The following is a 17,393-nucleotide window of genomic DNA, read 5'->3' on the forward strand; positions in this document are numbered from 1 at the left end:
AGATGGTCCCTGTCCAGATTATTTGACAAAAAGAAATAAGTGATCAGGAAAGTCAATTTAGACAAAAATGTGTTTTAAAAGTTGCGCTTGATTGAGCTCACATGGTGGATTGAGTGGGCAATGTTAATACAATTGCACTTTTCCATTTAGCTCAATAATCACCTATTGTTCCAAAAACAAAAAAATATGAATTCCAAATGAAATATATAATACAATTTTCCTGTAATATATATATATATATATATATATATATATTAACAATGAGACCTTCCAATATATAGTTAGAGGCAATAATATACCACCAAAAATACAATTGAAAACAATTATTTGAGACTAGCCAGAGGAAAAACAAACAGTGATGTATCAATGTTTAAACATTCTTCCAGACAAAGTTTTACTGAATTAAGTAATAAAGGAGTTTGAAATACAAGTAATGAACTAATTAGATAAACTAATCATATAATATATTAGGGTTTACATATAAAATAATGGTCTGTGGTTTAATTCATCCTAACACTCCCCATCCAGATCATAGCATTTGTGTGTATTTTAGTTTTGATAGTGGTAAGCTCACATACATTTCCAGAGCAACATCAAAGTTCAAGGGAAATGATTGGGATGGTAAAACATGAGTGTAGGGATGTTTGAAGTCAATAGATTACTTTTAAAATAGTATTTGATGCATTTACAAAAAAAAATATATATATATATATATATATTTTTATATTTAAAAAAAAAAGTATTTTTCATGACCCTTTTTAATAGCTTGAGTAATGCTTTATTTATATTGTTTATTTCATTTTGGTTAAATATTAGACATGACAAACCCTTACATGCCAGGCTTCTAGGGTCCCCTTGAGCATAGTATCACACCATACAGAGCATGTTGAGAATAGGAATATGTAACTAACTTTAGTATAGTATCACACCATACAGAGCATGTTGAGAATAGGAATATGTAACTAACTTTAGTATAGTATCACACCATACAGAGCATGTTGAGAATAGGAATATGTAACTAACTTGTAAAGAGCTGGGATACATAAAACTGTAAACCCCTTCAAGAGAGAAATGCAAACACCTGTATTAGTTCTATAACAATAAATGAAATACACGTTATAATATACCTGTTGTATTCCATGTTTCCCTGCATACACACCCCTAATGCTCATCATAACGAGAGTCTATTAGAAAATGAGGGCAAAGGAAGTTTTGAGTTTTCATTCGACTCAAGAAATATTTGATTGAGTCTCCTGTCCTGCTGGTGGTCCACAGGTCCCTCTGTGCTGTGACTGAGTTTACTTGGATAGGTGGTGGAGTTGTAACTTACAAGTCTTTGCATGCTCGTTATATAGAGAACTCTATCCCATGTCCAGTTATCCATTGTTCGTTGTATCCCATTCTTAGGTGGTGGAAACATAGAAATAGAGACTCACAGAACTCATTCTAGTTCTCTGGGTGGAACTCTTTTCTGCTGCCTTCCAGTCCAACGTATTAAGTCCTGGGTCATAACCCCCAGGTTGTGGGTTGTACAATACAGTTTCCACTTTTAGAAACAGCCCCATTAGCCAATCAGCTAGCAGCGTAGCAGGTCTACTTGGTCTTCTGGGAGCCAATCATCACCTTGGAGACGAAGTTGACAATGGCGCTGGCGGGCTGCTCGGGGTCGTGCTCGGCAAACAGGTGACACACATTGTCCTGCCCACTGCCCGTCTTCCTCGCCACAAAGCCAAAGATCTTTGCTGAAGTGCAGCCATCTTTTTTCCACCTAAGAATAGTTGGGGGAAAGAACATAAGAAGAACATACTGTCAGCAAGTTATCATACAAAGAGTATAAGGTGATGATATTAGCCCCACTACTCTTATTTCAAATGATGTTTATTCTGCCATCTTTACTCACTTCCGATCTTGAGGGTCCAATGCACAGAAGATGACAGTGTTCACTGCATAATGCCTTCTGAAGAATAACCTGGAAAGAAGAGGGGGAGGAGGGAAAAGAGACATGCATATTATTACTGTATATATATATATATATATATATATATACAGTGGGGCAAAAAAGTATTTAGTCAGCCACCAATTGTGCATGTTCTCCCACTTAAAAAGATGAGAGGCCTGTAATTTTCATCATAGGTACACTTTAACTATGACAGACAAAATGAGAAAAAAAATCCAGAAAATCACATTGTAGGATTTTTAATGAATTTATTTGCAAATTATGGTGGAAAATAAGTATTTGGTCAATGACAAAAGTTTATCTCAATACTTTGTTATATACCCTTTGTTGGCAATGACAGAGGTCAAACGTTTTCTGTAAGTCTTCACAAGGTTTTCACACACTGCTGCTGGTATTTTGGCCCATTCCTCCATGCAGATCTCCTCTAGAGCAGTTATGTTTTGGGGCTGTTGCTGGGCAATACGGACTTTCAACTCCCTCCAAATATTTTCTATGGGGTTGAGATCTGGAGACTGGCTAGGCCACTCCATGACTTTGAAATGCTTCTTACGAAGCCACTCCTTTGTTGCCCGGGCAGTTTGTTTGTGATCATTGTCATGCTGAAAGACCCTGCCACGTTTCATCTTCAATGCCCTTGCTGATGGAAGGAGGTTTTCACTCAAAATCTCACGATACATGGCCCCATTCATTCTTTCCTTTACACGGATCAGTCGTCCTGGTCCCTTTGCAGAAAAACAGCCCCAAAGCATGATGTTTCCACCCCCATGCTTCACAGTAGGTATGGTGTTCTTTGGCAGCAACTCAGCATTCTTTGTCCTCCAAACACGACGAGTTGAGTTTTTACCAAAAAGTTATATTTTGGTTTCATCTGACCATATGACATTCTCCCAATCTTCTTCTGGATCATCCAAATGCTCTCTAGCAAACTTCAGACGGGCCTGGACATGTACTGGCTTAAGCAGGGGGACACGTCTGGCACTGCAGGATTTGAGTCCCTGGCGGCGTAGTGTGTTACTGATGGTAGCCTTTGTTACTTTGGTCCCAGCTCTCTGCAGGTCATTCACTAGGTCCCCCCGTGTGGTTCTGGGATTTTTTCTCACCGTTCTTGTGATCATTTTGACCTCACGGGGTGAGATCTTGCGGGGAGCCCCAGATCGAGGGAGATTATTAGTGGTCTTGTATGTCTTCCATTTCCTAATAATTGCTCCCACAGTTGATTTCTTCAAACCAAGCTGCTTACCTATTGCAGAATCAGTCTTCCCAGCCTGGTGCAGGTCTACAATTTTGTTTCTGGTGTCCTTTGACAGCTCTTTGGTCTTGGCCATAGTGGAGTTTGGAGTGTGACTGTTTGAGGTTGTGGACAGGTGTCTTTTGTACTGATAACAAGTTCAAACATGTGCCATTAATACAGGTAATGAGTGGAGGACAGAGGCGCCTCTTAAAGAAGTTACAGGTCTGTGAGAGCCAGAAATCTTGCTTGTTTGTAGGTGACCAAATACTTATTTTCCACCATAATTTGCAAATAAATTCATTAAAAATCCTACAATGTGATTTTCTGGATTTTTTTCTCATTTTGTCTGTCATAGTTGAAGTGTACCTATGATGAAAATTACAGGCCTCTCTCATCTTTTTAAGTGGGAGAACTTGCACAATTGGTGGCAGACTAAATACTTTTTTGCCCCACTGTATATATATATATATAGAGATTTTTTTTTAAATTACATTTATTTTACTAGGTAAGTCAGTTAAGAACAAATTCTTATTTTCAATGATGGCCTAGGAACAGTGGGTTAACTGCCTGTTCAGGGGCAGAACGACAGATTTGTACCTTGTCAGCTCGGGGATTCAAACTTGCAACGTTTTGGTTACTATAGTCCAACGCTCTAACCACTAGGCTACCCAGCCGCCCCCAGTCTGTATTGTCCAGCAACAGCCCCATATATATATGTATGTATCATTTTATATTAGGTTTAAAATGCATTCCTAATGTGACCATACATATTATATGTGTGCTTGTGTCTGTCTTTCTGTCTGTGTATTCTGCATAACTCACTTCCTCTGGTTGTCGGTGAGGGTGATACCCTGTGAGGAGACTTTGAAGTGGACCACGGTGGAGGTGGGCAGAGGGTCTGAACCCAGAGGGTCTGAGCCCAGCATTACACTGGTTGCCTTCTGCACAGCCTGGTACCCCGTCAGAGACTCCATCTCCACCGAGCCCAGGAACCACACGTTACATGCTGCAGAGAAACACACGTTACTCACTGATGAAACACACACTACACACTGAACACACACAAGAACCACACAGTACACACTGCAAGACCAAATACATTGTATCTACACAATCACTAAGGAACTGAGGTTGTTGTTGTTGCCCAATACTTCATTATGAGCCTTTAATATAATCCCCATTGATTCATCTAATAGTCATGCACCTGTATAAACATGTGCATAACGATGATTTGTGGTTAGTAAAGGATTTAAGCCCTACCTGCTCCTTGTTTGAGCAGCTCAGCAGCAGAGTTGGTAATAGATTGTGTAGTAGTATTCTCCACCATGTCTTCAAGAGGATCTATGGACATTGGGGGGAAAGAAATATATTCTATACAATGTAATGAAGAAAGTGATAAAGGAGGGATAAAGGAGGCATTGATATATCACTGAATTAATCTCTCTACTGGCCCTGCCACTGATGACGTGGGTTTATAGCTACCATGTAGAGGCAATTCATCTAAGTTGACAAGAGTTGCATGCACAGGCTAATAAATCACATCATTTACGGTACCAGTCAAAGGTTAGGACACACCTACTCATTCAAGGGTTTTCTGTATTTTTACTATTTTCTACATTGTAGAATAATAGTGAAGCCATTAAAACTATGAGATAACACATATGGAATCATGTAGTAACCAAAAAAGTGTTAAACAAATCAAAATATATATATATTTTTTAAATTCTTCAAAGTAGCCACTCTTTGCCTTGAAGACAGCTTTGCACACTCTTGGTATTCTCTCAAACAGCTTCATGAGGTAGTCACCTGGAACCGGGCGGCAGGTAGCCTAGTGGTTAGAGCTTTGGGCCAGTAACCGAAAGGTTGCTAGATTGAATCCCGGACCTGACAAGGTAATGAAAAAACTGGCGTTCTACTCCTGAACAAGGATTCGATCTAATAAGAATTTGTTCTGAATTCCTTCAAGGGTTTTGGAAAACTTGAGAGAATGCCAAGAGTGTGCAAAGCTGTCATCAAGGCAAACTTGAAGAATCTCAAATATAAAAATATTTTGATTTGTTAAACACTTTTTTGGTTACTACATAATTCCATTTGTGTTATTTCATAGTTTTGATGTCTTCACTATTATTCTACAATGTAGAAAATAGTAAACAATGTAGAAAAACCCTTGAATGAGTAGGTGTCCAAACTTTTGCCTGGTACTGTATATATATATATATATATATCATTCTAAACTGCACTGCAATTTATAGCCCTGTCACATTTAGTTGCACAGAGAGAAGAGAGAGTAGTGTTCATTTAACTAGATTTTCCACAGGATACAATATGTTTTGTCAAATACAACACTCTCTACTGTGTGAATGTAAAAATCTGTTCTGATGATGATACTAAGAAGTAGCTTCCCACCTCTGTCAGGTATGATGAGTTTGCAGGGGAGGGCCAGTGGAGTGATTGAGTGCTGGCACACCAACGCTGTTAAACTTCCTGGAAAACAAAAACAATAGAAAACATACTATAAACATCATAGCGATTTAGAGTTATGATGAACTTTCAACACAAGGTCTGAAGGGCAGTTGTGTTGATTATCCAGTAGAGGGAACTCTGAAACATTTCAAATTATTTTACTGGTTACACAGAGTAACCAGCAGAGGTCCCCACTGTTTTACCACTGTCCTCAATCGTGTATGTAAAGTGTGCTAGAGAAGAGACACTCACCAAAGTAGGGCTCATTGGGACAGCCCTTCAACCGAACTCCTTTCTGTGTACACTCAATCAGGAAGTGACGGACCAGCTCATTGGACAGATCTCCTCCTATCAGAAAGAGAGAGAGCGAGAGAGCGAGAGAACGTTATGATACATACCGGTAGTAATTTAATAAATGCTCATAACATGCGTATAACCCGTATCAATGCATTATACCTGTTGGCTGTAATCAGGGTTAGGGTTTGTGTTACCAGTGTCTAAGTTCTATTACCCCTGTTAACCTCCATTCCTGAATTCTAGGAGTTACATAACTCTTATCCAATCACTGCTGAGATAAGTGTTATTATGATTTAACAACAGTGTGTCCGAGGGGCATGAGAATCTGAGGAATGTCCTCCAGTACAAAGGGACCTGAGAAAATCCTTCATCTGGAACCGGCACGGGATTCAATCTCTTAAGGAGTCACAAAGTAAGGCTGAAGGTGTGGAGAGGGACTGCGTCATAATGTTACTATAGGTGCTAGCCTGCTGCAAGCTTAGGGGGTGAGCGACACCAGAACAAAAGGAGAAAGGACTCAGGGCTCAGTGGGTTGTTCTCTGGGCTGGCCATAGGGGCACCAGTGTTGTTCAGCGTACTGTGTTTTAGGGACCACCCGCTGTAGATGTCTGACTGCAAACACTTTCACTCGATTCTACATGTAAAATTGATGCACACTCAATTTGGAAATTATGGCCGGCACTCTGTTCACAGGTGCTAAGTAATCTCGGCCAGCAAACGCTATTGGTGTGTCTGAGGCCTTACAGGATCACTATTACTTATTTCTTTCCCAGAGAGCAACACCAACACATTCCAGAAGTATTCACATTAGTTGATCATGTTCCTTTGGGTTAGGGTTAGGGCTGGCACAATTACCGTATAATTATGTAATCGACGAATCTGGATGGAGACATTCACGAAAATAAAATAACCGTCATAAGTGTAAATTTGTTTGGAATGAACAGCTGACTGAAGATGTGACGGCCGGGCATTCGTGCGGTTGAGTCCGTTTCAGCGGTAACATGGACTCTTTACAAGTGATTAAACTTTGTTGCTCCTTGCTGAAACAAGCAAGGTGTTGTAGCAAACAAGTCTTTGGTTGCCTAGGAAATACCCCCTCCCTGCAGCAGCAGGATTCCAGGAGAGGAGCTTTAAAAATATATATATATATAAAAATATAACACTTTTTTATCTTCTATTCAAACAATTATAACGGTGACCGTGGTCATTTGGCTGACCAATATGACCAATAACAATCATCCAAAATTCCATGAACGCCACAGCCCTAGTTTAGTTTAGAAGTTTGGGGTAAAAAATATCAAGCTTAGTGTTCTGTAGGCCTATTCCTAGAAACATGTCTGAATATGACTTGAGATTATCACAATGATTTCTCTTTTCTTTAGAAGTCCTTCATGTTTGAAGGACAGATCCACAGATGACAACAGATCCACAGATGACGCAATCTCAATCACACTACACACCGCCCTTTACAAATCAAATCAAATCAAATTTTATTTGTCACACACACATGGTTAGCAGATGTTAATGCGAGTGTAGCGAAATGCTTGTGCTTCCAGTTCCAACAATGCAGTAATAACCAACAAGTAATCTAACTAACAATTCCAAAACTAATTTCTTATACACAGTGTAAGGGGATAAAGAATATGTACATAAATATATGAATGAGTGATGGTGCAAAGCAGCATAGGCAAGATACAGTAGATGGTATCGAGTACAGTATATACATATGAGATGGGTATGTAAACAAGGTGGCATAGTTAAAGTGGCTAGTGATACATGTATTACATAAGGATGCAGTAGATGATAGAGTACAGTATATATGCATACATATGAGATGAATAATGTAGGGTATGTAAACATTATATTAGGTAGCATTGTTTAAAGTGGCTAGTGATATATTTTACATCTTTCCCATCAATTCCCATTATTGAAGTTGCTGGAGTTGAGTCAGTGTGTTGGCAGCAGCCACTCAATGTTAGTGGTTGCTGTTTAACAGTCTGATGGCCTTGAGATCTCGGTCCCAGCTTTGATGCACCTGTACTGACCTCGCCTTCTGGATGATAGCGGGGTGAACAGGCAGTGGCTCGGGTGGGTGTTGTCCTTGATGATCTTTATGGCCTTCTTGTAACATCGGGTGGTGTAGGTGTCCTGGAGGGCAGGTAGTTTGCCCCCGGTGATACGTTGAGCAGACCTCACTACACTCTGGAGAGCCTTACGGTTGTGGGCGGAGCAGTTGCCGTACCAGGCGGTGATACAGCCCACCAGGATGCTCTCGATTGTGCATCTGTAGAAGTTTGTGAGTGCTTTTGGTGACAAGCCAAACTTCTTCAGCCTCCTGAGGTTGAAGAGGCGCTGCTGCGCCTTCTTCACGATGCTGTCTGTGTGAGTGGACCAATTCAGTTTGTCTGTGATGTGTATGCCGAGGAACGTAAAACTTACTACCCTCTCCACTGCTGTTCCATCGATGTGGATAGGGGGGTGTTCACTCAAGTCCACAATCATCTCCTTAGTTTTGTTGACGTTGAGTGTGAGGTTATTGTCCTGACACCACACTCCGAGGGCCCTCACCTCCTCCCTGTAGGCCGTCTCGTCGTTGTTGGTAATCAAGCCTACCACTGTTGTGTCGTCCGCAAACTTGATGATTGAGTTGGAGGCGTGCGTTGCCACGCAGTCGTGGGTGAACAGGGAGTACAGGAGAGGGCTCAGAACGCACCCTTGTGGGGCCCCAGTGTTGAGGATCAGCGGGGTGGAGATGTTGTTGCCTACCCTCACCACCTGGGGTTGGCCCGTCAGGAAGTCCAGTACCCAGTTGCACAGGGCGGTGTCGAGACCCAGGGTCTCGAGCTTGATGACGAGCTAGGAGGGTACTATGGTGTTAAATGCCGAGCTGTAGTCGATGAACATTATTCTCACATAGGTATTCCTCTTGTCCAGATGGGTTAGGGCAGTGTGCAGTGTGGTTGAGATTGCATCGTCTGTGGACCTATTTGAGCGGTAAGCAAATTGGAGTGGGTCTAGGGTGTCAGGTAGGGTGGAGGTGATAAGGTCCTTGACTAGTCTCTCAAAGCACTTCATGATGACGGAAGTGAGTGCTACGGGGCGGTAGTCGTTTAGCTCAGTTACCTTAGCTTTCTTGGGAACAGGAACAATGGTGGCCCTCTTGAAGCATGTGGGAACAGCAGACTGGTATAGGGATTGATTGAATATGTCCGTAAACACACCAGCCAGCTGGTCTGCGCATGCTCTGAGGGCGCGGCTGGGGATGCCATCTGGGCCTGCAGCCTTGCGAGGGTTAACACATTTAAATATTTTACTCACCTCGGCTGCAGTGAAGGAGAGACCGCATGTTTCCTTTGCAGGCCGTGTCAGTGGCACTGTATTGTCCTCAAAGCGGGCAAAAAAGTTATTTAGTCTGCCTGGGAGCAAGACATCCTGGTCCGTGAATGTGCTGGATTTCGTCTTATAGTCCGTGATTGACTGTAGACCCTGCCACATACCTCTTGTTTCTGAGCCGTTGAATTGAGATTCTACTTTGTCTCTATACTGACGCTTAGCTTGTTTGATAGCCTTACGGAGGGAATAGCTGCACTGTTTGTAATCGGTCATATTACCAGTCACCTTGCCCTGATTAAAAGCCGTGGTTCGCGTTTTCAGTTTCACGCGAATGCTGCCATCAATCCACGGTTTCTGGTTCGGGAATGTTTTAATCGTTGCTATGGGAACGACATCTTCAACGCACGTTCTAATGAACTCGCACACCGAATCAGCGTATTCGTCAATGTTGTTGCCTGACGCAATACGAAACATGTCCCAGTCCACGTGATGGAAGCAGTCTTGGAGTGTGGAATCAGCTTGGTCGGACCAGCGTTGGACAGACCTCAGCGTTGGGGCTTCTTGTTTCAGTTTCTGCCTGTAGGCAGGGATCAGCAAAATGGAGTCGTGGTCAGCTTTCCCGAAAGGGGGGCGGGGCAGGGCCTTATATGCGTCGCGGAAGTTAGAATAACAGTGATCCAAGGTGTTGCCAGCCCTGGTGGCGCAATCGATATGCTGATACATTTTAGGGAGTCTTGTTTTCAGATTAGCCTTGTTAAAATCCCCAGCTACAATGAATGCAGCCTTAGGATGTATGGATTCCAGTTTGCAAAGAGTCAAATAAAGTTCGTTCAGAGCCATCGATGTGTCTGCTTGGGGGGGAATATATACGGCTGTGATTATAATCGAAGAGAATTCTCTTGGTAGATAATGCGGTCTCCATTTGATTTTGAGGAATTCTAAATCAGGTGAACAGAAGGATTTGAGTTCCTGTATGTTTCTGTGATCACACCACGTCTCGTTAGCCATAAGGCATACGCCCCCACCACTCTTCTTATCAGAAAGGTGTTTGTTTCTGTCGGCGCGATGCGTGGAGAAACCCGCTGGCTGCACCGCCACCGAAAGTATCTCTCCAGTGAGCCATGTTTCCGTGAAGCAAACAACGTTACAGTCTCTGATGTCCCTCTGGAATGCTACCCTTGCTCGGATTTCATCAACCTTGTTGTCAAGAGACTGGACATTGGCGAGAAGCATGCTAGGAAGTGGGGTACGATGTGCCCGTCTACGTAGTCTGACCAGAAGACCGCCTCGTTTCCCTCTTTTACGAAGTCGTTTTTTTGGGTCGCCGGCTGAGATCCATTCCGTTGTCCTGGTTGAAAGGCAGAACACAGGATCCGCTTCGTGAAAGTCATATTCTTGGTCGTACTGATGGTGAGTTGACGCTGATCTTATATTCAGTAGTTCTTCTCGACTGTATGTAATGAAACCTAAGTTGACCTGGGGTACTAATGTAAGAAATAACACGTAAAAAAACAAAAAACTGCATAGTTTCCTAGGAACGCGAAGCGAAGTGGCCATCTCTGTCGGCGCCGGAAGTTGAAACCTGGACCACCTGGACAAAAGGAACACCTATGTGAGAATGCTGTTCATTGACCACAGCTCAGCGTTCAACACCATAGCACTCACTAAGCTAAGGATCCTGGGACTAAACACCTCCCTCTGCAACTTGATCCTGGACTTCCTGACGGGCTGCCCCCAGGTGGTAAGGGTAGGCAACAACACATCTGCCATGCTGATCCTCAACACAGGGGCCCCTCAGGGGTGTGTGCTTTAGTACCTTCCTGTACTCCCTGTTCACCCACGACTGCATGACCAAGCAGGACTCCAACACCATCATTAAGTTTGCTGACTACACAACAGTGGTAGGCCTGATCACCGACAGCGATGAGACAGCCTATAGGGAGGGGGTCAGAGACCAGGCAGTGTGGTGCCAGGACAACAACCTCTCCCTCAATGCTTATCGTGGACTATAGGAAAAGGAGGGCCGGACAGGCCCCCATTAACATCGAAGGGAATGAAGTGGAGTGGGTCGAGAGTTTCTCTCTGCTACCACACGGCACGCAGTACATGACTCCTTAACAGCTTCTACCCCCATGCCATTAGACTGCTAAACAATTACTCAAATGGCCACCCGCAATATTTACATTGTTTTTACACCACTGATATTCGCTGTTAATTATCTATGCATCGTCACTTTACATATTACCTTGACTAACCTGTACCCCCGCACATTGACTCGGTACCGGTATAGCCTGTATATAGCCTCATTATTGTTATGTCATTTTCTTGTGATACTTTTTGATTAGATTACATTTTTTTACTTTAGTTTATTTAGGAAATATTTTTTAAACTCTACTTGAACTGCATTATTGGTTTAGGGCCTGTAAGTAAGCATTTCACGAAAAGGTCTACACCCGGTGTATGTGACAAATACAATTTGATTTGATTTGAAATGGCATCGGCCATAAAAAACACATTAGTTCCAGGAAGCATGAACAAAGCAAAGTATTGCATGACAGGCTATTTCTGAATTTAATTGTGGCTGTATTTCAATGTGCTTTATAAAACATTAACTGTGCTGCTGAAAAAAACTGCATAAACCAGGATGAATTCCAATCTGGTCCATGTGGTCTAAGCTGGTCGGATGCTGGCCAAGCTGGTTTGACCAGCATGGTCTAACTGGTTCTGCTGGCCAACCAGCATCAGGGGCGGGCAACTACAGTCCTCGGGGGCCTGATTGATGTCACACTTGTTCTCCATCCCTATCGAACACAGCTGATTAATCAAAATTCATTCTAAACTGAAGATCATGATTAGTTGATTATTGGAGTCAGGTGTGTTAGCCGGGGCTGGGGGAAAAACTGTGACACCAATCAGGCCCTCGAGGACTGGAACTGCCCACCCCTGCAGGTTATGCTGGAAGACTAGCATGGTCTAGCTGGTCAAGCTGGTCTGACCAGCATGGTCTAGTTAGTTATGCTGGCCGACCAGCCTTCGCTGTGTTTTCGCTGGTGACCAGCCCTTGTTGTGTTTTCACTGGTGAACAGCCTTTGCTGTGTTTTGGAAACAAATATAAGCTGAAGCAAAACCAGCATCAAGTCACATTATGCAGACTTGCAAAGTAAAAAAAAAAGTAATAACGTAATAAAAATTTAGCGTGGAATCCCATAATCTGCATTCAGAAAGACTGCCAGGGTTAGAAATATGGAAAAATAACCATAACTAAAACATCTAAAATGGAACAACGATTTCAGTAACAAGTATAATAAGTGTATGTTATTTATCTTTGTATAGCATGAGATAAATTATTGATTCATTAATTAATCAATAGGGGACTCAATAGGCGAGGGTTCGGGTGGGCATCTACATTGGGGGCGGCTCCTGGTGCGGGTTGAAGTACCCACTATGCTCGTGGATACATCATCCTCAATGGCAGTTCTGGTGCGGGATTCGTCACCGGAAGCTCCGGACCGTGGCTCATCGCCGGAGGAACTGGACCGTGGACCGTCTCAGGGGGTTCCAGAATGTGGACGGTCGCCGGAGGTTTTGGACTGGGAACTGTCACCGGAAGCTCTGGACTGTGGAGGAGCACTGGAGGCTTGATGCGTGGGGCCGGTACAGGTGGCACCGGACTGGTGACACGCACCTCAGGGCAAGTGCGGGGAGGAGGCACAGGACGTACTGGACTGTGGAGGTGGACTGGAGGCCTGATGCGTGGGGCGAGTACAGGTGGCACAGGGCTGGTGACACGCACCTCAGGGCGAGTGCGGGGAGGAGGCACAGGACGTACTGGACTGTGGAGGTGCACTTGAGGCCTGATGCGTGGGGCCAGTACAGGTGGCACAGGGCTGGTGACACGCACCTCAGGGCAAGTGCGGGGAGGAGGCACAGGACGTACTGGACTGTGGAGGTGGACTGGAGGCCTGATGCGTGGGGCGAGTACAGGTGGCACAGGGCTGGTGACACGCACCTCAGGGCAAGTGCGGGGAGGAGGCACAGGACATACTGGACTGTGGAGGTGCACTTGAGGCCTGATGCGTGGGACCGGTACAGGTGGCACAGGGCTGGTGACACGCACCTCAGGGCAAGTGCGGGGAGGAGGCACAGGACGTACTGGACTGTGGAGGTGGACTGGAGGCCTGATGCGTGGAGCGAGTACAGGTGGCACAGGGCTGGTGACACGCACCTCAGGGCAAGTGCGGGGAGGAGGCACAGGACGTACTGGACTGTGAAGGTGCACTTGAGGCCTGATGCGTGGGGCCAGTACAGGTGGCACAGGGCTGGTGACACGCACCTCAGGGCGAGTGCGGGGAGGAGGCACAGGACGTACTGGACTGTGGAGGTGCACTTGAGGCCTGATGCGTGGGACCGGTACAGGTGGCACCAGGCTGGTGACACGCACCTCAGGGCGAGTGTGGGGAGGAGGCACATGACGTACTGGACTGTGGATGCGCACTGGAGACCTGGTGCGTATAGCCGGCATTCCTTGTGCCGGAACTTTAACACACTTCTCAGGATGAGTACAGAGAGCTGACTCAGGTGGCTTTAAATCGATAACACACTCCTTAGGGCAAATGTCGTGCATCCTCCACCAATTCAATAACTCTCTCATCTCCCACCTCTGGCCTGCTCGCCTCCCTACCACTGAGGAAGTACAGTTCCCGCTCAGCCCAGTCAAAACTGTTCGCTGCTCTGGCCCCCCAATGGTGGAACAAACTCCCTCACGACGCCAGGACAGCGGAGTCAATCACACCTTCCGGAGACACCTGAAACCCCACCTCTTCAAGGAATACCTAGGATAGGATAAAGTAATCCTTCTCACCCCCCTCCCCTTAAATGATTTAGATGCACTATTGTAAAGTGGCTGTTCCACTGGATGTCAGAAGGTGAATTCACCAATTTGTAAGTCGCTCTGGATAAGAGCGTCTGCTAAATGACTTAAATGTAAATTTCTCTCTCCTCCACATTATCCCTCAACTCACTGACAGTCTCTGGTTCCCTCCCCTCAACTTTCGCCACCCACTCCTCGCTCAATCTGTCCCGATATTCCTCCTCGGTCTCTGCCTCACCCCTCAGCGTCGCAGACCACTCCGTGGGCCACCCCCCAAATGTTTTGAGGCTGCCTCTCGGGCTTCCGTCGTGGCTGCGATCCCCGGTGTCGTCGTTGTTGCTCCCTCGCTACTTCCGCCTGCTTCCATGGCAGGCTTCTGTCTCCTGCCATAATCTCTTCCCACGTCCAGGATGTCCTCCACTCCTGGCTTTCCTCCTGGGCACACTGCTTGGTCCGTTGTTGGTGGGATATTCTGTCACGATCGTTACAATGAGTGGACCAAGATGCCGCGTGGTATGGTTCCATCCTCTTCATTTTGAAGTGAAACTCAAAGAAAACGATAAATGCAAAACGAAACGTGAAGCTGCTATAGTGCTCACAGGCAACTATACATGGTCAAGATCCCACAAAGGGGAAATGGCTGCCTAAATATGATCCCCAATCAGAGACAACGATAAACAGCTGCCTCCGATTGGGAACCATACCAGGCCGACATAGAAATATAATCACCTAGATGTCCCACCCCAGTCACACCCCGACCTAACCAACATAGAGAATAAAAAGCTCTCTATTGTCAGGGCGTGACACTTCACTTGGCATTTGAGCACCCCCACCCCTCCGCACTAACAAAATGTATGGTCACAGTTTTGTGTTTATATATTTATATATATATAAAAAGGTATTATTTGTGAGCCATAATTTGTATTACTTTGATTTCATTATTGGAATCCTCCAGGTTTATGCATTAATATGCACTGAAATGCATTGGCACCCTCTGTTGGTTGGTGGCCTTTACACAGGTGATTGTGTCCTCACTTCCTCATTCTATTGAGAACTTTTCCTGAAACTAGCTAGCCTAGCCTCACTAGCTAGCCTAGCCTAGCCTTACGCTAAATGCTAGTTTAGCCATAGCTTTTTAAAATTATTATTATTATGAACAATACAACAAATACAAAAACAGAAACATACAAACAAAAGTACATAAACCTAACAGGTATTACATGTTGAGATAAATGTTACCTTTTCCAAAAGGTTTATGGTACATATTGTTTTTTTGTTTTTACACTTACTGATAATTTATGCTTAGCCATTCATGTATTTTACTATTAGCTGTAACAAGGCTAGTGGGAGTTATTGTGGTCGATTGTGTACTATCGGGTAACATTTATGTTTACACTGTTGAGATGTGTTGGACAAACATACATACAATTTGATGGTTTTACATGGTAGATAGCATACCTTTTGCACTACTTGTGAGTGAATTGCCTTTATTTTGGTACAGATACTAATTAGTTGAATTGCATTTAATTAGTGCCTTCAGAAAGTATTCATAGCCCTCGAATTACTCCACATTTTGTTATGTTACAGCCTGAATTCAAAGTGGATGAAGTCTCCAAGAGCTTTCCACACCAGAATTGTGCAACATGTGCACATTATTTTCAAAATTCTCCAAGCTCTGTCAAATTGGTTGTTGATCATTGCTAGACAACCATTTTCAAGTTTTGCCATAGATTTTCAAGTAGATTTAAATCAAAACTGTAACTCGGCCACTCAGGAGCATTTACTGTCTTATTGCTGAGCAGCTCCAGTGTAGATTTGGCCCTGCTGAAAGGTGAATTAATCTCCCGGTGTCTGTTGGAAAGCAGCTTTTCCTCAACGGTTTTGCCTATGCTTAGCACTGTTCTGTTTATTTTTTTATCTTAGAAAAACTCCCCAGTCCTTAACGATTACAAGCATACCCATAACATGATGCAGCTACCACTATGCTTTAAAATATGGAGAGTGGTACTCAGTAATGTGATGTGGCTGGATTTGTCGCAAACATAAAACGTTGTATTCAGCACAAAAAGTAAATTGCTTTGCCACATTTTCTTTGCAGTATTACTTTAGTGCCTTGTTGCAAACAGGATGCATGTTTTGGAACATTTTTTATTCTGTACAAGCTTCCTTGTTTTCACCACTGGTGGAAAAAGTACTCAATTGTCATACTTAAGTGAAAGTAAAGGTACCTTAATATAAAATGTGAAAGTCACCCAGTAAAATATTACTTGAGTAAGAGTCTAACAGTATTTGGTTTTAAATATACTCAAGTATCAAAAGAAAAGTATAAACCATTTTAAATTCCTTAAATGAAGCAAACCAGATGGCACATTTTTTTTTTACCTAAGTACTTTACACCACTGGTGTAGTAACTGTGGAGTAACTACGATACTGTTGCTACATCCTCAGTTTCCTCCTATCACAGCTATTAAACTCTGTAACTTTTTTAAAGTCACCATTGGCCTCATGTTGAAATCCCTGAGTAGTTTCCTTCCTCTCCGTCAACTGAGTTAGGAAGGATGCCTGTATCTTTGTAGTGACTGGGTGTAGTGTATTGATACACCATGCAAAGTGTAATTAATAACGTCAACATGCTCAAAGGGATATTCAATGTCTGTTACCAATAAGTGCCCTTCTTTGCGAGGCATTGGAAAACCTCCCTGGTCTTTGTGGTTGAATCTGTGTTTGAAATTCACTGCTCAACTGAGGGACCTTACAGATAATTGCATGTGTGGGGTACAGAGATGAGATAGTCATTTAAAACTCATGTTAAACACTATCATTGCACACAGAGTCCATGCAACTTAATATGTGACTTGTAAAGCAAATCTTTATCCTGAACTGATTTAGGTTTTACATAACACAGGGGTTAAATACTTATTGACTCAAGATATTTTAGCTTTCCATTTTTAATTAATTTGTTAAAAAAAAATATATATATACATACAGTATATACATTATTCTACTTTGACATTATGGGCTATTGTGTGTAGCCCAGTGGCCAAAAACAATCTCAATGTAATCCATTTGAAATTCAGGCTGTAACGCAACAAAATGTGGAAAAAATAAAGGGGTGTGAATACTTCCTGAGGGCACTGTATATGTACTGTTAAAGAGACTGAACAAAGGATATGAAAGTATGCGAATATATATTTTTCTACCAAGCGTTGTTATGAACCAGATAATTTACCCTTTTTTCTTTT

The 17,393-nt window shown here is 43.4% G+C and overlaps 1 protein-coding gene across 1 annotated transcript in view; it reads right to left on the reverse strand.

The window, feature by feature from the left end:
• Positions 1-755: 755 nt before the first annotated feature.
• The window catches only part of LOC135513008 (tensin-3-like), an 83,575-nt gene continuing 66,937 nt past the window's right edge, over positions 756-17,393 (reverse strand). Inside the window, 6 exon segments of the mRNA XM_064935637.1 lie at positions 756-1,768; positions 1,901-1,969; positions 4,011-4,194; positions 4,449-4,529; positions 5,595-5,672; positions 5,904-5,999. Of these exon segments, the coding sequence (XP_064791709.1) occupies positions 1,594-1,768; positions 1,901-1,969; positions 4,011-4,194; positions 4,449-4,529; positions 5,595-5,672; positions 5,904-5,999 (683 nt within the window). The 3' untranslated portion in view covers positions 756-1,593.

Source organism: Oncorhynchus masou, chromosome 3 (genome assembly GCF_036934945.1).
Source record: "Oncorhynchus masou masou isolate Uvic2021 chromosome 3, UVic_Omas_1.1, whole genome shotgun sequence".
NCBI lineage: Eukaryota > Metazoa > Chordata > Actinopteri > Salmoniformes > Salmonidae > Oncorhynchus > Oncorhynchus masou.